Source organism: Tenebrio molitor, chromosome 2, assembly GCF_963966145.1.
Source record: "Tenebrio molitor chromosome 2, icTenMoli1.1, whole genome shotgun sequence".
Classification (NCBI taxonomy): Eukaryota; Metazoa; Arthropoda; class Insecta; order Coleoptera; family Tenebrionidae; genus Tenebrio; species Tenebrio molitor.
The window spans coordinates 29,330,677-29,353,310 of record NC_091047.1 but is presented as its reverse complement, the minus strand read 5'-3'; the positions used below and the strand labels follow the sequence as shown (position 1 = coordinate 29,353,310).

Sequence of the window (22,634 nt, the reverse complement as noted above, 5' to 3'; positions counted from 1 at the left end):
AATTAAACGACATGTCGATGGTCCAATCAGAGTAGTAAGGGTAAAATTGAATTTTAACAGAAAATGCTTGAAAAGCGACTTAACATCATCTGTGACTTCCGCAACAAACCTCTGTTAACAAATGAGAGTTTCCTTCCTTACCTATTCGGCAGCCAACCATGTGAAAAAATATTCAGAACTACGACATCAATCACTTCTACCTTATCAACAGTGGTTAACTACAGCATAAAGGACATTATGCGAAGATTGGACAGAATTAAGAGGATCAATAGCATTCTACATGACTTAAAAGAAGTATTTACTTTTCCAAGGGAAGTAAAAAAGCGGATTTCATCAGCTGATGTCAATGTGGAGAGATCTTGGGAGTCAACTACTGACTTTGCATTTAACTGCAAAGCATTTTCCAATGAATGTATAAGAGAGTTAATTGAAAATGCGTTACGAGATGTCATAAAAGGTACACAGGGGTTAGCTATGACTGTAGAAGAGAACAGCTGGAATATTCTGTCAGTCTCAGTTGTAATGGGGTCCGAGATGGAAACAAATGTTTCCGAGAATGTTTCAAATGATTATGAGATATCAATCGATGGAAATATTGTTGCTTGCACAGAAGAGGCAGATAAAGTTTTTCAATTAGTTTCGGACCTTCGTGACTCGGAACACGATCAGGTACAGAGTACTACATCAAGAGATGAAAATACCCTTGAATATACTACACTTGAATCGAAAAAGAAGACGGTAAGAAAACTTCGAGGAAAACTTATAAAACCGGGCTCTTTGTTACAGTGAATATTGATGGAAAACTTGTCGTAATGAAGAAGTCATCCTTATGTTGGCTTTTAGATGATACAAAGGGTAGAGTCAGTACAGATCGTCTGCGTCGATTTATAAATAATAGTACGATATTGCTGTCATCCTAGCAGTCATCTAAACGCAAGTCAATTTTCAAGTCGAGTTGTAAGTCGAAAAGCAAGAAAGTTTCTCTGATGAAAGTGACGATGATGCTCTGGATGAGTTCAGCGTATCATATGCTGACAGTTCAGATGCGGAGACATCTTCTGATTGTCCAGAAAACCAACCAGCGCAGGGAAAATAAAGCCAATCACTCAATGAACATGGTGGTATACAGGATGTTATGTAAGTAAGCTGCCGCAACGCAACTAGCGTACAGCACCTCTACAACGAAAAAAAAATTATAGGTACAATTTGTTACTGCTCCTCCTCTTACAGTATGTAGTTGGAAATATTTAAAGTTGACCAATAAGAGTTTACAACGTGAATTACAATTACAAAAAATTTAAGAATCATAGTTGGTTCAGATTAAAAAAGAGTGTGTGTCACTTACTTGTCACATTTGAAATTAAAAAACAGTGGAGGCGTAAATTATGGAAGCCAACAACTACCAAAAATAAAACTTTATTAAATTAACTGTTCACAATGTCTCCCCATGATTTTCAATGTGTGCTTGTAAACGCCGCAGCAATGACCCTTTTACGGATGTAAGAAGTTCGGGATCATTTCGTATTTGATTTAAGGTATCCAAAATTCTGATCCATAAGTCAGGGCGGTTTTGAGGAACGGTGTTTTAAACGAGAGTGCGATTTGAGTCCGGGGACTTCGGTGCCCATGCTACAGGACCATTTCTACCGATCCAATTGTTGCCATACTCATTATTCAAATAATTAAAAATGTCATGGTGAGTACACGGAGAAGCTTTATCTTGCATATACCACATGTTTGCGAAAGTTTCCACTGGAAAATTCTCTCTGTACTCTTCAATTACATTGTGTACAGTGTGGCCAAGAATACCTGCCCAACCATTTATTGAAAAGGTATGCCTCGATCTTGTAAGGAAAGGATCATTCCACTGACCAAGTATTTTGCTGAACTTGACCAAATTCGCAAAGCCTTCTGTGGACATCTGCAAAGACTCCTCGGCTTGGAAGCCGTTTATTCGGATATAGTTCCTGACAGCGTCTTACCGCAGCTCGACTCTTTTGTCCAACCACACCCTGTACCAAATGCATGTTTGCATATTCTATGTTTGTGAAGGATAGAGGCATTTGCAGGCACAATAATTGAAATACCGATGCCAGTTGACAGTTATGTTTTTTTTTGTTTTCTTGAAAAACTTGATACATACATGAATTTTGAATAATTTGGAAACTGGTTATCTTTCACCTATATGCCGTTCACGATTATTTTAAACACGCAGGAGGCCGCCATATTTTTTTGTTAGATTGGCGTCAGGTCCTGTCATATGACGTTTCGTTTTTAAATATTCGCATTGTTGTCAATTCCGTCATTAATTTAGTTAATACGAATTTACCCAGAACTGCCCTACAAATATGTATGTTTCATTTCAATTACAATTTTACGATTATTGTTCCTAATGCGTTCAATTATTTAAAAAATGTAACAACTTGGGAGCAGTGTTTGGTTGAATTATAACCTAAAATAGATTTATTAAGACAAATCACAATACTGCCAACTAAAATGTCAGATTTTCATAGATAGTCCGAATTTGAAATAATCGTGAATGGTTTATACAAGAAATTTTTTACAGAACAAAAAATTCCAATTTATTGTAACTCTCGGCATTCTGCATTACTGCAGATTACTTACATAACAGCCTGTATAGGCCAAATATTGAAATTATCAATGATGCAATTTTTGAAATTAATTTTTTAAAACGTGGAAGGAAAGTAAAATAAAATGTTTACCTGGCCAAAACTTAAACAAGATGTAGCCACGGTTGATCGTGAATACATTTTTTACGGCCCTGTTAAATTTACCGCCGAAATGGAACCTTTTTATTTAGATGAAATCACATACGCTGAGATTTCTAACAAATATGATAATGTCAAATCCTGTATTAAAGTCTAATTATTATTATTATTTAATTCGTTTTTTGTATTGTTTACAAATATGTATTTGAAGTTTATGAATTTTATTTTTGTTGTCTTATTGGTTGTTTTCCTTGGGTCGTGCATAAATAAAATTAATGTTTTGCATAACGGTGGTGTTACGTACGAGTATATTCAACAATAATTTACGTCAAACTCCCCATAACTCCTAGAAATTATGACGCAATAATTAAGGATTATTTGGAATTATTTGGGATTATATGGGATTATTTGGAATTATTTGGGATTATTTGGAATTATATGGGATTATTTGGAATTATGTAGGATTATATGGGATTATGTGGGATTATTTGGGATTATGTGGGATTATTTACCTAAAGTGGGATTATGGTGTACACTTTTGAGCCAGCGGTTTCCCCCTCGGTAATAATACATCCATTTTGTTATCACTTGCACTAAAAATAAGGTCAGTTGTTAATCGGTATGATAGGATTAGGAACATACAATAGGTAGGTAGGTACGTACCTAACTCCTACCTACTGGTGTTGTATTTTTCTGCTTGCGTTGTTGATTAAGTGAAAAAACCCTTAATGACTACATTTACTTAACCTTCTGCGACTAACGTGAGTGATAAGTAGGGCCCGGATTTTAGGCAATTAAAAAGTCGGAAATAGGTGCCTAAAATAGTCCCTTAAACTACTGCAAATAGTCCCTTAAAAACTGAAAATAAGCCATACTAGGTCCTTAAAGTTGTGGTTAATTAAATTAAAAAATGTGTTTTTAAAGTTTTAAGTAGGTACACACAACAAGATATTTACTAATTATTTTTTATTAATTAATATACAATACTACAAGTTTGTTAGTTATTTACATTGTTACGTATTTACATTGCATACAAGATATTGCTCTAAATTTTCTACTTTAAAACATTGTCGGTTATCCACCAAAATGGACTTATATTTTGAAAAACTTCTTTCTACCTCGCAAGAGGTAATGGGCGCAAATTTGTAATAAATTTCTTCCATTTTGGTGTCATGTTCCGGCACATCTTCACCTCTAAAAATTCTTGCCAATTCTAGAAGAAATTTGTATCCAGGATTTTTTTCAGTAACATCTTCAAGTTTTTTTAATGCTACTGCTGCTACAGGGCCTGGAGATTTTTTTAGGGAGGTAAATACGTTTTCAACAATTTTGATTGAATCGGTTAAAGGTAACCCATTTTTTTCCAATTGAGTAATACTTTCGCAGATTATTTTAAAATTACTGCGAACATAAATTAATTGGTTTTTTATTCCGGGTTTCTTCATTATAGACTGTGCTTTTTGAATAGCAACAGCAGAACTTCCATCAAAGGACATGACAACCTGTGAGTAGTTAAAAACAGTTTAACAATCAATTAATTTGCTTATCTTTTATATACTTACTTCTTTAATGGAATCAAAGTGTTCGCTGTAAAACATAGCAGCCTGAAGCCATGTTCCCCATCGTGTTAAAATTGGCTGTGGAGGCAGTGGCATTTCTTTTAGTTTTTCTTTGTACATTTCAACTCTCAAAGGTGCCTTAACGAAAATTTTTTTCACGTTCGAAATTAAATTATCCACATCTTCATATTGATAGCGAATTTTTTCAGCCACTAGATTTAAAGCATGCGCTAAGCATGTGACATGCACAATTTTTGGATAAAACACCTTAAGGTGTCTACCAGATTTTATCATATATGGTGCTCCATCCGTTACAAACAAAAGAAACTTTTCAGCAACAACTCTGGTACTCCACAAGATTTCTACGCATAGAAATTTTAAATCAAAATAAATTTAAAAAAGTGAAAAACCCTTACCTAAAGATTGATTTACGAATCTAGCTATTGTCTCATGATTTGTTCTTTCTAATTGTTTAGACGCCAAAAGATAAGATTTTCCAGGTTCATCTTCTGAAAGTTTCCCAACCAGACAATTCGCCACATATCGCCCAAGTGCATCTGTTGTTTCGTCAACTGAAACCCATATGTTAAAAGGATCCAGCTCATTCCGAATGCGGTCAATAGTCTAAAAGTGAAAATAATTTTAAAATAAATATTAAAAGATAGTATGTTCATACATCTTTGTAGCATTTTGGTAAATAATTTTTCCGTAAAGTAGACTCATCCGGAATTTTTCTACCACAATATTTTGTCAGAAAATTCTGAAACGCAGGATTTTGTAGTTTGTGCCATGGTATATTGGCAGCTAAAAAGACGTTACAAAGTTCCATATTGAATGTACTATTTGCCGATTCCTCCAAGTTCTGTGTCAGCAACGTTTGCCGAAGCGGTGTCATAATGTTCTCTTTATGGATGGCCGTTTGCTCATGCTGTTGCAAGTGACATTTTTTTTCGCATATAAACTACAAAAAATAAAATTTTCAAATAAGTAAAAAATATAAAATGACATATTTTTAGTTATGCTTAACTTACCAGTTTACCACAAGCTTTACAAAACATTTCTCGGGTTGATTTTATTTCATATAAATCTTTCTTGCTTGTCCACTGTAATATTTTTTCGCGTAAACTAATTTTTTGTTTCGGCATTATGTTCACTTTAAACAGGTTCACAAGAAACACGACCACTGCACGGAGATAAAGTAAACGAGAAATGACAAATTTGTAATGCTTATATTTACGTCTCCCACCAAATTTCAGAGGAGATGGTTAATTTTATATTTCTTAAATTTTTAGAAAATGACACCCTTAAGGTTTCTCTTATTGTTTCACTTCGGGATTTTAATTTTCGTTTTTATGGCAAGGACCATTTTATAAACGTTAAAGCTTCTAACAATACCTAAGTATCAGAAAACATTAGACCGCGTATACCTGCACCCCTTCGAACAGAGGCAAACAGATAAACTCTGTAATTTATGCCAGTCCAGTCTAATGGTTTGTGGTACTTAGGTATTGTCGGAGTATTTACCGCTGACATCATGGTCCCAACCGTAAAAGCGAAAAAGTAATTCCTGTATTGTACTGCACTTTGTACATTTCAGTAATTACATCTCCTTAAATTTTAAAATCATAAAGCATTGTAAATTTTATTGAGGTACCACTTTTACATTTTCAATACCGTAAACTTCCCAGAATTCGAAAATTGGGAAAAAACCGCAAAAATGAAATTGATTTTTGGTCATTTTAGGCATGTTCAGGCAGTTAAAAGGTAAAATAGGTATTTAAAGGGCATTTTAGGCCGAATAGGCAGAATCAAATATGGCTCTAATTACTCTAATTAAGCCAGAAATCATTTATAGACAAGTTTCATACATGTGCCTTAAAAAATAAAAATAGTCCATTTTGCCTAAAATCCGGGCCCTAGTGATAAGGAACCAGAATAAGTTATAGAAAATGAACCCAATAGGAAATTGTGTGAAGTTTCTTTCATTGGAAGCGATGGAAGTAAGGAATGCATCTAAATGATGGAACAAATTTGGCAATACAATTTCAGTTATTCAGAGACACTTATACGTTTTGATTGTGGTTGTGACGTTTCAAGAATGTATTGTTACAATTGCATACCACAAAAGAAAGGTGTATTTTGATGTTTAATGATTTTTTTCTAATTTAATTTTTTTCGATGTACATATGACCTTTAAAATAACGTTGTATTGTTAAAACTGCTCAATAAAGGTCGTAAATAGATTATAATCATGTTAATACATACAATACATTAAATATTAAAGGGTTCTAACTAATTAATTTTCGAACTGAAGCTATTTTTTCTTGAGTCCGTATTAGCTTGCGGGTTTCGTCACATTACGTCAGTTGTGGAAGGTTAACGTAATTTTAAGATTAACCTTTTTTCTTTTCGCCATGGTAAAATCACCCTGGAAATTTTATTAAAAAATCTGTGACTTTATTTCACACGTCAAACTAACGTTCAAAATTAAAGACGTCAAATCGCTCTCAATCGCTCTATCACGAATAAAACACGATAATGTAAAAATTACTAGGAAAGGAGGCACAGGCTTGCAACGTAACAACAATTTGGCAGGGAAAATCCAACGTGAATGGACTTTAGGTTATGTGTAACAGCCCTTTCACAATGACGTTAATGTTACGTCGATGTTAAAACGTTAATGTTAACGTTAGATCTAATTACATGTATTTTAGTATTTTTTTAAAATTATTTCCGTTGGCTAATATTAGAATGTAACGTTAAGAATCCAGAACATTTCTGGGTCTAACGTTAACGCTAACAATATCATGTAACATTAACTTTCATCATAACGCCATTGTCTACACTGAAATACATGTAATTTTGAATTTCTAGATCTAACGTTAACATTAACGTTTTAACATCGACGTAACGTTAACGCCATTATGAATGGGCCTTAACACAAGGAACGTCTGACGTAAGAAATGAAAAGTTTTGACATTTTGCCTATCTCGGTAACATCAAAATTGACAACAAGAAGGATGAATTAGACATATATTCATATTTGATGACGGAAACAAAAGACTGAGAAATGTCACAAATTTGTATTGTCAGTGTCAAATTTCTCAAAGACGTTCGTGATTTCGACAGAAATGCAGCAAACTGGCAATAAGAAAGTTATTCATCGTCGAACTAGAGACAAAATTTGTAATACGTTTGATTATATGAGAATAACTTTTCCTTTTGAACCACTGACAAAAATTGGTTTCCTTAGAATTTATTTTTTCAATCTATTTAGGGAAAGTTTAAATTTACCTCGACATTCCTTTTTACGGCGTTTATGACAAATTTGACACTGACAATACATGTTTGTGACATTTCTCAGTCTTTTGTTTCCGCCACCAAATATGAAAATACCTCTATTAAACTATAAAAAAATTTGACGTACTCGATTTTTTTTCAATCGACTGTATGTAATTAATTACTGTTGAACGTATTCCTCGTACATGTTTCAGGTAACATTTTAGATCAAATATTTCACATTCTACGTTAGATAGTATTCATTCGTGTTTATTTTTATTTTGATTTAACTGAGTGAAATTTTAAGAGTCGGTATTTATTTGTACAAATATGGTTATGATATGATGAGTGTTAAAAATAGCTGAGCAACATTACCTTCTTGAATCCACGGTTTGAAAAACTATTGTAAAATTGGAAGCTGGTCAAGTTGTAGTGCAAACAGGAAGAGTTTCACAAAGGGTAATTCCTCAACTTTGCGACAGGAAATGTTCGGGACGAGGCCACGGTCGACCATCAACAACAACTCCAAGAAATGTCCAATACTTGACATTACTCAAGCTAATTAAGGCAAACTTGTTTAAAACAAATTTGTAGTGAGCACTATGGGCAAGCGCGCCGCTTTGTCTTTGGGGGTAACGGATCAAATTCTGGGTCGTCTCACCAGGTGAGGCAGTGAGCAAATATAAATGGAAATTTAAAAAAAATAAGATTACCTACCTACTATTAAAATACCTGTCTCCAATTCTTAAATCTCCAAAGTGACCTCCATTACTTTCAACACACATTTGTGTTCTCCTAACGCTCATTGTTGCATTAAATATTATGTAGGAAGCACCGTAAACTTTATTTAAAGTAACCCCATAATAAAATGTCGCTCAAGATTAGATCAAATTCACGTAAATTTTGTTCTGGATTTTTTCTGGCTGAACTAGGTAACGTTTTCTGTTATCAGAAGAAGAACTTTTTAGATTTTTAAAATAAATTCAAATCATATCAACCTCTTTGTTGAATATTTTGACACCTGCTTGTAACAAGTTTAATCTTAAAAAACTGCTATAATAGCTTCCGTCATAAGTAATTACGGGATTATTGACATCAGTTCATCAATTTTAATATATCGCGCGTTCAAATGAAATCCTGGGCTGGGAAGGCGTTGGAAACCGTCAACTGTTGTGCTTTTTTAAAGCGTACATTAATTGGACCATGTTGACAGCTAACCTAAAATTTAGAGCCAAAAAAATCTTTCTTTGCATTGTTTTATATTAAAAGCAGAATAACTTAACGTTTCCTATTCTCGAAGCAAATATCTAAGGGCACCTTTTGCTGAAATCAAACATGTTCAATAATGTCCCGATTAATAAACATGAACAAATGTAATTCGTGTCAAACGGCGGGAAATTCACACTTCACACTGTTCTAAACGGTTTAATTTTCCAACGTCTACTCAGCCCAGGATTTCATTTGAACGCGCGATACTTTTTAAATTTGTGATAAATTTGTACATTACTGAACTTAAAATAAGCCATGAAATTGTTGTAATTATGTCAAAAAGGTAGTACTTCTTAATCCACCAATTGATATAAGGTCGGGGCAGATTTTGTCATTCACCCTGTATCTTTGAAGTAAAGTGTCATTGCCTTTCGTAGGTGATTACTACATTCACGGAAAGAAATTATCGATTTTCTTCCCTTGTTATACAAATAACTATTTCAACTTCACGCTGCCAAATAGTCAAGAATTTCTGTATATCATACCTTGAGCTATTTTTGTTTTTGCTATAGCACAAGGTTCATTACAGTTGCTTTAGACAGACGTGTGCATACTTCCAGATGCCAAACGTGAAAAAACTGTTTTAATTTGGTATGTAGGAAGAAATCTAATATGGCGAAGTAAAAGTCTTGAGGTGTATTCTTGGTATGATTTTGAGAAAAATTGCAATTTATCTATAATGTTAAGTTTAAGATACTTATTTGCATGTGACTGCAGTTGGAAAGCAAAAAATTTAAATACGTTAAGATTTCTTTGAGGATTGTTAATCTTCTGAGTACTAGAGTTCTAACTAATCCCGATCATTAAAATATCATGAAAAAAATGTATTAGTGTTATGTTACTACATAAACCTCTTACGTAGGAAAATTGATAATGATAAGGTGACCAACAATAGGACAGATGTCGGTGTTTCTATGTCGTTTTTTGGGCATCATTGAGGTTAGCGCATTGTTAAAGATTTCCAATTGGAATAATTCCGGCGCTCCAACAGCAAGTCATTTTTTATTTGATCGCTTTAATAAATCATCCAAGTTCCACTCTCATCCATATGTAGCATCCCGTCTGAATGGCCCGAATTTGAAGTTTAAAGTTACGGCGTGTCGGCAAGAGTCCGACAGTGGTCTGTATGCACCGTTGAAGAGTTTAAAAAGTCGGTGGACAGCGTAAGATCCCGTCTGGAAATAAATCATCTCATTCAGGAAGAGGAACGGGAAATAGTAATAACGAAATGGATTTCTGGTTGAGGAATTCGGACAAAAGCAGTCTGCCGTTGTATGCCTTAAATAATAACGTTGTCGAAACCGGGCGCTCGCGAGATATACTACAGGATGAAGTGTGCCTCGAACAATTAATATGAATTACTAAAGGGTTTGTTCCACGATACCGCACAAGTAACATTAATTTAGATTGAATGGCGGCGCGAGGGTGAGTTTGGCCAACGCGCACACACACAACTTACCCCGTCGTGATTAAACATTGTGATCAATCACATCATTCGCATGCCTCTGTTAGACCACCCTGAATTTTTTACACCGGAGTCAATTTACACGTCCGCTTTATTATTTATCCGGGGTGGGAATTTTCAACCGCCAAGATTGAATCTGGGGATTTTTACAACAGTGATCAATTTATGCGGTGGCGCCCCGACGTGGTTAACGTTGACGCTAATGAATCTCGTTTGACACACGTTTATGACGCGGTGAAGAGTTTGCCTCCAACGCGACGGTCTTATCGCATCTGACCACTGGAACTACACGAAGCGATCACGAGTGAGGCAAGCAATGCCACAATCTCCACATCTAGAAGCCATAAAGTTACTCTTTTGGTGTGGAAGGGGTGAAACGCAAGGTTACGCATGCAACCTGGTTGCTTCTCGTTTTGTTTCATGACGGCTGAAAAAAGATAATGAATATATTAAAATCACGTGAATAGTTAATCTAGGTGTGCATACAAACACGTGAAAGAAATTTTTTATATTCGGAGAATAGAATTTAAATTTCGTTTTTTCAGTTTTTTACTTCGAATTGCTGATTTTTTTCTGCAAAAATATAGTTTTTGTGAAAATGTAATATCGATCAATCAACGAAGTAAAAAATTAAATTAATAGGAGGTGAGAAATTTGTTAATGTTTGAACTGAGATTTGCATTGTCTGTAATATGTACAACTTTCAAAGAGGACAGTGTTGCACGTACACCAGGTAATTTGAGAAGTTACAATTTCTTGTGTAAAAAACTTATAAATTTACAGGCGTTCTTTAATAGTTATTTTCATATGAGTAGCACTGTCAGATTACTTTTCAGGTATGAGGCCGAAATTTGAAGTACGAGGCGGCAGCCGAGTGTTGCAAAACAGGCCGAATCGTGCCTTTGTGGATCTCCATAGAGTAACTATCTCTAGTCATTTTTTCATGGGCGGAGTAGAAGTACTTCAAGTCCTAGGAGTAGAAGTGTCCCACAGGCGAGGCGGCTCGACCAGGTCAAATGTAAAGTCATTTTAAAAACCTCTAAAAAAGCGAAATAGGGAAATTATCATCCAATATTTAACCGATCCGACTGTGACTAAAGACTGTGCGACTTGTTGGTGTGTCCACGGATATCAGATCAGATGTCGAACAAATGTCAAAAATAGCGCAAGATTGCCCTTCGTTGTTAATAGGTAAACAGTTGTAAGTTGCTTCGCCCAGTTGTCGACCTCAACTGCGTCTCGGTCTTCAATCTCTGGGCTTAGCACAAAAAGAGACACTTCTACTCTTAATGATATAATACACTATTAGAAAAATCTTAATAGCAATGCCTTTCGGTACTAACTAGTTAATAAATTAATCATTAATAAAGAAAATATAAATTAGAAAATTAAATGTAAGGGGTTAAAATTTTTATACTGTCATGTTGACAGTTAAAAGACCTATCAAAATGATGACGAATAAATACTTATAGGTAGTGAAACTTTTCGACTTCCTGGACTTTTCCTCGATGAAAATTTCCTCCCTTATTTGGTGTATTGTTGGTTGCCGCTTCCCTCGGAGGATATTTTTGCGGAAAAAAACGAAACAAGAATAATGAGAAAAGAAGTGCTTATGGATCCTACGTTGTGTTTTGTTTATAATTTAATTTAATTTGGTCCAACGAGAGGCCGTACCTTCGGAAGGTTTTCAGAAAATGGAATTAAAACGATTGAACACACTTCACTTAAATTTTATTGAACAAGAAATTGTTTCTGGTGGTGCTTGGTCCCAACAAATAGTAGAAATGAATAAATAAATTTAATAACAGAAGTTGGTGGACATTTGACTCAAGTAGATTTGACTCGCGGCCCGCGAATTCAGATCTGACTCATGAATAAATTACTAAACTGGGCAAATACAGAAGTTTCTGGCGCGAACAGCATTATACGAGTTTGAGATGCGAACTATGTGATCCGATTTAAATTTGACTTGTTTCCCCAAATAAATTAAACCCGACGCGATGCCCTGGAAATCTTCAGTCAAAGCCTGGTCTAATAAAGGGTAAAATAAAAAGGGTAAAGGTTCTAACAGACTTATAAGGTACCTTCTTCGCGTGTCAGCTGGCCTAGTTTACGGGTGACGCGGCTGTTCGTTCACTTACGCCGAACCACAGCTAATTGAGTGCGATGGACACTGGCGGTAGCTTCCCCGACGGCGAAGGATCCCAAGTAACGAATAATTAATGAAGATGTTTTATAATAATTTTATAATAGATCACCTTGGCGAGAACACACTTCTCCAATCGGTAAATGCAAGCAGATCACATACTTCGCGATAAAGAATTTAATTCAAGATTCTAAAGAGTCACGTGGTCGTCAAATGCTCAGAGTGCTACTTCTAAAAATTGTTCTACATTCGTTTGATTCCCCAAAATTGTTCTAATTAATTCGTAATTTTCATTCTCTCTCTCTCACTCACACTACTACTACCTGACTTTACCGTTACCCTGTTGTCTGTGTTTTCTACCGACTTCTTTTCTACTTTGCTTTGTTACTTTTCTGACTACAAGTGCAACGATTCTGGTTATTTTCTACGATAAAGCGCTCTGTTTTTAATTTGCAATTCTCGTCCTTTAATTGCAAATATGCCACACATTTGAGATTGCTAAAAAAAGTAAATTAACCTAATGAACATTGATTTGGTGGTTCTCTCAATTTGAAACCTGCTAACATCAAATTCATTAATTCAATTATCCCCTGTCCCCTAATTTTAACTGGACTCCCCAAATTGTCGAACAAGTAAATTTTGCAATGTTTCTTTTCCCATGAAAACTGTTATCTTTGTATTGTGTTCGGACCGGACGCTTACCTGCATTTTCAAAGAAAGGTTGGCAGATTTCACTTGAGGAATGTGGTACCACTCTTGCCCACAAAGGCATCAATAAAATTTACAACTGTCCAGCATTTCCGTCGCAAATGAACGGTATTTAAAACATTTCGTTGAAATTATTTTAAAAATTAAAATTCTTAATTTATCGAACCTATTCGAACCGTTACAGTATAAATAAAGAGTTAATTTCAGAAAACTAATAAAACTGTTACGGCCTTATTTATTAACAAAAAATTTTTTTTTAATCTTCAAATATACCTTATGATTAGGTATATAAAATTTCGACAATTTTATTTAATTAGAAGTGGCGATTTCTCGCGTGCGCGTATAAGATGCCCCACCCTGTATAAATCCGTCACCTCAGATCGGGTCTACCCTGTCTACTGCAAAACTTTTTTCACCTTCTCTTTTTCCTCCCAGGATATGTACCTAAAGCTGGAACAGACAAATATAAACTAATTTGACTTGATCTGATCAGATAAGACTTGCCCTACGGCGAACATTTTTAAACCTTTCCTTTGCAATTTTTTTCAATTATTAACAATTTGCACAACATTTAATTATATGAAATAATCCTGCGGCAGTGCTGTGAGAATGTCTCCAAACATATGTTGCCAAAATCGATACGAAAATTTGACCAACAATTGTATACTTATTCCATTAGAAGCCTCATTTTAGAAATTTAATATTGTAATGTTTCGGCTTTGTGGGATTAGCCTGGTCACGGCACCAATGTATAGTCCGGACAAAATAAATGTGAATCCTGACTTTATTAAGTCAAATTATTTAACATGTTCAAATAAAAATGTAAAGAAAACAATAATAAAGATTTATTATGGGAAACAGTTAGTTATCCACCACCAAAGTTGCAGGTAGAATTTCGAAAACCCCCTATATTTATAATTTTTATTACAATTTTCACTTAGGGTTGGCTATGGATCATTCTTTGTTTTCGGTTGCATCTTAGATACTGACAAGTTTGACATTATATTTAACATTATAGGTTTTGTTTCAATTGTACTGACTGACATTTGTCATTCGTTCTTGCGTGTGTCTAAAGTAACAGAAAAAATAAAATCTCATTCAAAGCCAACTCCAAGTGAACATTTTAATAGTCACCTGTTACCTGCCCCTTTTCGAGAGCGACCTACCATAAATCTGTATTATCGTTATCATGTTGTTAAATAATTTGACTTAATAAAGTCAGGATTCACATTTATTTTGTCCGGACTATAATGCTTCTCGGTTTTGTCTAAGCCTGGTGATTCCTCGGACGGTATTTAGTAGTAGCAATTCTGCTATTGAAAGATTTAATTTACCATGCAAAAACGGTGGTAGGGGTTTTTCAAATCTAGAAATGCTGCAACACAATCAAATTGCTTCATTAAAAAATTATTTCATCAATAGAACTCGTTTTTAATGCTTTGATTTCAGCCGATAAAGGTTACACACCTTTAAATTTAACTGATAATATAATTTCAGATATTGTTGAGCTAAATATACCTGACACTATAGCAAATATAAAACAGAAGTCTTTAGATGGGAGATACTTTAAAGAACTGGAACAACCAGAAATTAATATTCAGGCTGCCCATGGGTGTATAAATGTTGTTGTGTATGTCTGTGAATGTAAGGTGGAATGGGCGTGGGTGGCCGGGGAAAGTGCCCCGGAGCCCCGTCGCATCACCGATAGGCAAAGGAACAAGGAAAATGAATTGGAAAAACGGCCGACCGAAAGGTACCGTAAAAGCCGTATGGCAAAAAACGGGAATGGCAATTTAAAAAAAAAAAAAAAAAATTCAGGCTTCTCATGCATAGCTTAAAAAATCAAATATTCACCCTGAGACGGAGGGTTTTATATTTGCAATACAAGATCGTGTTATAAATACAAGAAATTATAAAAAAACACATATGCGGTTTGCAATCGATCATTGATAAATGTAGCATTTGCGGAACTGAAGGGGAAACAATTGAACACATCATTTCTTCTTGCACCGTTTTGGCTCAAAGCGAATATAAGAAACGTCATGATATATTCGCTAAAATTATTCCACATGAATTTGGCTATTAAATTCAATTTATTAAAGAATACACAACCACATTATAGTTATAAACCAGAAAGCTGTTTGGAAAATGACAATTACAAATTATATTTTGACCGAACAGTTTTAACTGACATTCATATTAAGCATAACAGACCAGACATTATTATTTTAAATAAATAACAAAAACAAGCATATCTTTGAGATGTAGCTGTTCCAAATTCACACAATATAATACAAAAATTAATCAATATTAGAGCTCTCCGTTGCTATGAGAAATCTATGGTGTTTAGAAAAAAAATCGATTTTACCACTTATAATTTCAGCAAAGCGAATAGGACTGCAATCTCTTTTTAAAAATTTAAATATTCTAGATTTAGGGAACACATTGGTAATTGAAATTCAAAAAGGATATGTTATGTCATATCGTGAGGAAGTTCCTTAAGATTCACACAACAAAGTCAAAATGTGGAGGCGAGACGCCGGTAATTATGTTGATTAGCACTGCACTATTACTTCATAGTAATATCCGTACTAGTGTATGTACTCCGGCAAAATGCCGTTCCGCCTGATGGTGGAAAAATAAAAAATCTTTTAAAATGTATTTTCGAAAAGGTCGCCTTGGCTAGAATGCATTTCCCCAATCGTTAAATGTCAAAAGCTGCTTCAACATTGTTATGCAAAATGTGGCAGCAGGTATTTTAAGTAAATTAGTCTTTTACTTCTTGATCACAGAAACAAATGAGAACCACCCTCGTATTTTACTGATGATATTTTTTTAAGTAAAAATCCATATTTGTTCAAATATAATATTTCATATCACATTTGTGTGACAGTGTCGGAAATAGAGTTTTACATGACAAATATTTCATTGTCAGTCTTACAAAATTAAACATGTAGTTCCATAATATGCATGAAACTGGATATCCCTGTTTATATACTCGTGTAGGTATAATTTGCTTTTATTGCTTCAACCTCCGTATTACCAGTACGGCACAGAGGTAACTAATCAATATTGTTTGTAGTTTAATGTTTTTTTTTTTTAGTTTTTGTTTGAACTTACCTTACGAGCATTTAGTTGGATGATCAAAGCAAAATGCTAGTAATTCCAACAGAGATATTTCTGCTTTATCAAATAACTTAACTGACTTTCCAGAAGCCGATTTAATTTTTAACTTTACTAATACAACTTTGGAAGCTATTTACGCCATCATTTACCAGCAGAGTGAATCACTGCTCCTCGTTCATTTTATCAGTTCAAATTTTAATTTATTCAAACCCAGAACTAACAAGCTTGGAGGTAGTTTTCTGCTTTTCCTATTGATACAAAATTCTTTATTTCATTATGATTATTTTGACAAAATTCATCCCGAAACTTGCACGTTTTAGCTAATAATAATAATAATTAATGCCTAGGTTGCGGCGTTCCACTTTCTTTAGAATTAGCGTATTGTGTTAATTTTGCCCTAATCCAAACATGGTGTCTTCAATTTGCTAAGTGTGCGTAAATTATTAACAACAGATCAATATGCAGGCATTGTTTCTCATATATAATTACTATAAACACACGTGAAAACATTTTAATTGGATTATTGTTGACGCACAGACAGGTAGCTTACCTTTGTACCATAGAACACATTTCCCTACTACAATTCAATTACGATTTCTATATTAGCACAGATGCTAAGATATAATCTAGTCATTGGTAGTAGGTTTATCATAGTAATGCAGAGGACCCCGTAATTACCCCAGCGTGAATCTATAGCGAATATCGGATCGAACTAGTTGAAAATAATTCCAAATATACAGGGTGATTCAAAACGAACGCACCAACTTGTAGCAGTTGTACAGAATACAGTGAGAATATCATAAAAAAATTTTTTTTTCCCAGCTTCAATTAAAAGTTACAGCGTGTTAAAGTTGGAAAATTTTAAGATGTTCTTCAAAAAAAATTTTTTGTTCCAATTATATTAGAGTATTCATTTATTTGTTGTTTTCAGAATAAAAATCTCTATCAGAATTACTAAAAAAGAGTATGTACCTATTCCCATTAGATTTTTTTTGACAGTTTAGCCTTGAATCGCTTAGGGCTATACGTGAATTTTAGGTAATAATGTAGCATACTCACAACCATTTAATTTGGTGTATAAATAATTAAAATCCACCGAAAAATAAGGGAATTATGGACTCATCTTTTTTTTTAGGGACATCTGTATATAAATCGAATATTTGGCGTTGAAGAGTCGATTGTGAACGCACCACTCGCCAGTTTGCAGAGTAAAAACGTAAAAACACAAACAACGCAAAAAGTGAGGTTAGTTTTGAACAGCTGACCCGTAATCGTAACCCGTGGTGCGATCACAATCGACTCTTCAACGCCAATTTTGAGGTGAAATTAAAAAAAAACACCCCATATAATCATTTTTTCAAAAATGTAAACTTTGTGAAATATCTTTGCGTTCTTGGATGCATTCTTTTAATTAGGGCAGATCGGAGTCTTTATTGTTAAGTTGGTGGCCTATACATGGGCTTTAATACAATTTTATTTGAAACTTTAGATATGTCACACTTTAACAACGTCGTAACATTGGTTAAACATTCTAACTTTACTTCAATTACTTGGAAGATTCCAACTCACCACATGACTCTAACACCGGTTGAGTAAATAATAGTACCTTCCTTATGATTTCAGCTAGGTTAAATCGGAAATCTGTATTTCATAACTGGAATTATGACAAATTTAATGCAAATGATCACATACTCACATTTTTCGGCAAGAACAGTAGAGGCGCAAGCTTATTTTTTCAGTTCCGATTTTATTACTGTAAGAGTTTTGTGTAGCCTTTGTTCTTATCATCGATATCCGTATAATGCAAAGTACTGAACTAACTGAAAACTCGTATCCCACCTCCACCCGGCGGCACGGCAATTTTGCCGGAGTACATACACTATTACGGATAATACTATCAAGTAATAGTGCAGTGCTTATCAACATAATTACCGGCGTCTCGCCTCCACATTTTGACTTTTTTGTGTTTTATGTTCTGTGTCAATGTTAAGGAATTTCCTCACGATATGACATGAGTATAATAATATACCTTTTTGAATTTCAACCACCAATTTGTTGTCTAAGTCCAAAATTTTTAAATTTTTAAAAAGAGATTGCGGTACTATTCCTGTTGCTGAAATTATAAATGGTAAAATCGAAATTTTTTCTAAACACCAAAGATTTCTCATAATAATTGAATTTAATAATATCAACCTTTTGTATTTTTTCATTCTTAAAAAAACTATTACAACACAAATTTTTAATAACTAACGCTTCTACACATATCTTTGTCTGGTAACAACAAAACATTTACAAATAACAAAATATTTTTACTACGTGCTATGGTAAATACCCTGCACGAGACAGTCTTTAAAACATTTATTTTGCTTTCTCAAATAACTTAAAACACTTTAATTTTTGAAAATGACAAAATGCAAAGCGACAAGTCTCAATTGAAAAATTAAATAAATCCGGCCAAGGTTTTATTTGTAATTCTGTCTTCTACATCTATACATTCTAAAGATCATACTTTTGATTTATTCAAGTACTTGCAGAACATTTCTGAAAGGATTTCTTTATGATAATTACGGTGTTGACTTCAGTGGACTATGTTGTTGCATCTGTCCCGAATCGATCCTGTGAAAACTGAAATTAGTAAAGTTCATTCTGTTCAGCAAATAGGAAATTCCTCCCTTCGTTGCGAGTTATAAAGATGTCAGGTGACATCGCGCCTTGATGCAGAACTTTGTAAAGCACAGACATAAAACCATGCTGGCGTATATAAAAGTCATTACATATTACGGCTGAAACGCGAGAGTGGCTTTCCTTGGTATGTAGAAACTAAACCGTTTCGACGTTTATTGCTGTTATATTAAAAATTCTCATTATCCGGAATAACAACGTCTTAGTTGATTATCCTGTCCTCCCTCTCGCACATTCAATTATTTCCTTAGTTGAACTGACAAAACTGGGAACCATTCCTATCCCGCCGATCATCACCATCGGCTCCGCTTAAGAACTTAATCCTAACGGAGGCATTTAGATGGAAATGTCTACTTTCTGACAGCTCCGAATAAAAAAGAACAACAAAACCGCCACTTCTAATCCGACTTATTTATTCTGGATGATGGCCCATTTGGACGCAACTCTTGCAATAAGCTGGCCCACGTCTAACGATCTAGGTATATTATTTTTAAACGGTACAGATTCTCGGAATATCTAGCTTAGATTATCCCCGATGCGATGTAATAGACGGTAGATTAGAGACAGGACGCCTCCGGAATAACCTCGCTCACACCGCCAGCTTCAACCTATTTCAGTTTTTATTTTACAGTTTTATCCAGGATGCATCCTTATGGTCGCATTAAACCGACCGAGCGCGATAATCGACCAATAATTCTCAAATTAGACTTTACGATCATATATAAATTTTTGCTCACCGGTCCAGTCACAAGTATTACTTCTAATATTCAGTAATTCAACAGTATCTTAACAAAACTAACTCATCAAGTCATCATTAAAAGAAACATATGTTAATTATGCACTTTCCGAACTTGATGGTTCGAAAATTTCTCTGATTTTTGAACATTATACAGGGTGTTTGGTGTTTAAGGTAACAAACTTTTCTGAGATGCACAGCTAGGTTAAATGAACAACTTTTCTTAGTGACATTTTTTTCAATTTGCATTTTTTATTTTGCTGAGCTAAATTCTGTTTTCACTGTTTGAGAGCCACTGTTCGTATCTATAAACACGTAATTGTTAATACCAAGCTAATAAAGGTTTCTAAAGGAAAATGAGTTAGGTGCCACCTTTATAATTTTGAAATCCGCTGAATTTCAAACGATAATTCTTCAAATTGAAAAAATGATTACTAGAAAATTATAACACATACAAAAAAAATTTACTAGAATAAAAGTTTTATTTTGTCCAGTTCTTTACAAAGGAGAAGTTTGTTACCTTATACCCCAAACATCCTGTATACTCGTAAGGTGGTTTGAAATTGAATTGTTCATTGAGTGGAAATATGTAGTAGATTATATCATTAAAGTAGAAATGAGCCTTTTTGTGCTAAGCCCAGGATTGAAGGCCGAGACGAAGTTGAGGTCGGCAACTGGGTGTACTCCTACTCGGAATGATATACACTATTTTATCTTCAAGCGGATCACATAAAAAAAATCGCACATGAACTCGTTTATTTTTTTTTAATTTTAAAATATATATTTGCAAAAAAATAGTGAATGCAAATGGGTTCTTTGAAATTCCTTAATAATAAAACTATGCAAGCAATGTTACTTTATTTCTACATGTTTATAGAAGTTTTTGTTTTCTTTCATGAAATTAATTATGCAAAAGTCATGAGAACAGTGAAATATTTTTAAATCCGTTTTAGAGGAAATCCTTGATACTAGCGACTTCTAGAAATGTGTTTATTGTGCTGTAGAGATCTGCTTAACAATAAATTGAATTTTGCGTTGCCTTTTGAGAATCGTAAGTCATTTCAGGCGTCGTTATTAAGGTAATTATACAAATACCAGTTAGAGAAATGGCGGATACGCGGAGATAGAGAAAGATAAAATATATCTTGCGTTATTACTATTTTTGCGCTTCATGATTTTTCACAATTGTGTGGTGTAAGTTGTGTTTTTCTTTTTTCATAGTATTCCAAGTTTTACTGAAGTGATGTGTCCATCCAACAAAAAAAAAAAACGAAAATAATAGTTTGTAGACTTCCTCGTTTAGAATTAAGACAGTGGTGAATGTGGTGATTTGATGCTCATAAAACACTCTGGCAGTAAAACATGAAAAAACTATGTTATTTTTGATTAAAGCTTTTGTTAACAACATGTTTCAGTCATAACGTTAAGTTTCAAATCGTTTAAAAAAAGATTTCGAAATAGAAGGGTGTCGAGTGTCATCACTTTATCAGGCAAAATAACAGATTTTTCAGCCGAGGCATTTTATTTGGGGCGCCTTTAAACATGGAAATTGGTTTATTATTTGTTTTCTGAGAATTTATTTTTTTCAAATCACATTATCCCGGAGATCAGTCGGAAAGAAGAGCCGCAACAGATCCATAATCGTCTTAGCCCTTGATGTCAAAGGAAAGAGAAACTTTCTTTGAATCACTGACAAGCTGTATCATGTGCGTAGCATAAAATGTCTTTTGTGTTCAGCATATGTTATATATGTTTAAAAGTGAGCAGCATTTCCAAATGTCATACCTTTGATATTCTTTGTTCAAGAAGAGCTGGCATGCACTAGACGCTAAGACTTTTCACTTTTGTACTCTGTAACTTGCTAAATCCTTCAAATTATTAATGTGCTGTCGCACAAAAAAAGAAATAAGAAACTCGACTAAATCCATCATACAATTGTAGGAAGCTCTCGGGCTGACGCTCAAATAAAAATTAATTTCGTCTCGACGATTGAAAAGAGAACGAATTGTGTTACTTCTTTCGGATGAATTATGCGAAATTCATTCGATTTGTTTCGCAGAGTTGCATGTTTGATAACGTCGAATAAACACAAAATAACATTCGAACCGCCGTTGCCGCCAACGGATGTGAATGACTAAAATGGGACACTGTTTTGATGAAAATTTAAATTATAAATTAATCACTGATAGTTTATTGTGCAAGTTAATTCCAGATTAAAACGTACAAATTGTTCATGCGAACAACGTTTTCCAATTACAGTTTTACCAATTTCAGCTTCATCGTGTTTTTACGTTTACAAATCCGTCATTTTCAGTTTAAACTTAATAACTTTAAATTACGTAATGTATGTTGCAAAAGTTTTGAGAATTTTTTCAAAACCTTAAAAAAATGTTTGCAATAATTTATTTAAAATGTAACAAGAACAACTGAAAACAACAATATTTCTTAACATAAAAATGATATTATACAGGGTGTTTTCCAAGTTGAGGTGTTCCTTGTACGGTTGGCTCAAAAAAAACGGGAACTGTCAAAAAAAGTTTTGTCAGATTTTATTAAATTTTTATAGTTTGAAACGGCCTTTTATAATTTAGGTTAAAAAACTGCACTTATGTGTCAGAAATACTACCGTCAAACAGACACAAATTGACATAAATTGACAAATTAAATTTTCAGTTCACATTAGGTCAAATTTCATTTCCCGTTTTTTTTGAAGCCAACTGTAATACGAGGTAAGTACTATACATTATTCTTAAGAATTTTAGCCTAAATTTTTTTAGTAAAATATTTGTATTAACGGAGATAATTAATTGTATATTTTTATTGTTTTCTCAAATTTTGAGTCCGATCCTGCCTATTTCTCCGCTGTCCTAGATTAATAACTGACGTGGCCCAGGATGGTGTCTTTCTGGAAATCGCTCTGCGTACTCTCTGGACG

At 34.1% G+C, this 22,634-nt stretch overlaps 1 protein-coding gene across 1 annotated transcript; it reads right to left on the bottom strand.

Moving 5' to 3' along the window:
• Positions 1-3,536: 3,536 nt before the first annotated feature.
• Positions 3,537-6,697, bottom strand: LOC138124560 (uncharacterized). The gene is made up of 5 exons (XM_069039645.1): positions 5,320-6,697; positions 4,965-5,249; positions 4,705-4,912; positions 4,292-4,650; positions 3,537-4,231 (listed from the first exon to the last, which is right to left on the bottom strand). The coding sequence occupies exons 1-5, from the start codon at positions 5,431-5,433 to the stop codon at positions 3,743-3,745; spliced, it is 1,455 nt and encodes a 484-aa protein (XP_068895746.1). The 5' UTR covers positions 5,434-6,697; the 3' UTR covers positions 3,537-3,742.
• Positions 6,698-22,634: the final 15,937 nt, after the last annotated feature.

What these genes read in the sequence shown, in the direction of transcription:
- LOC138124560 (XM_069039645.1), bottom strand. Translation starts at nt 5,433, where the DNA reads ATGCCGAAACAAAAAATTAGTTTACGCGAAAAAATATTACAGTGGACA. An exon ending in TACCAAAATGCTACAAAGAT is followed by an intron (nt 4,913 to 4,964) that starts GTATGAACATAC and finishes TTTCACTTTTAG; the next exon opens with ACTATTGACCGCATTCGGAA. An exon ending in ACTTTGATTCCATTAAAGAA is followed by an intron (nt 4,232 to 4,291) that starts GTAAGTATATAA and finishes AACTACTCACAG; the next exon opens with GTTGTCATGTCCTTTGATGG.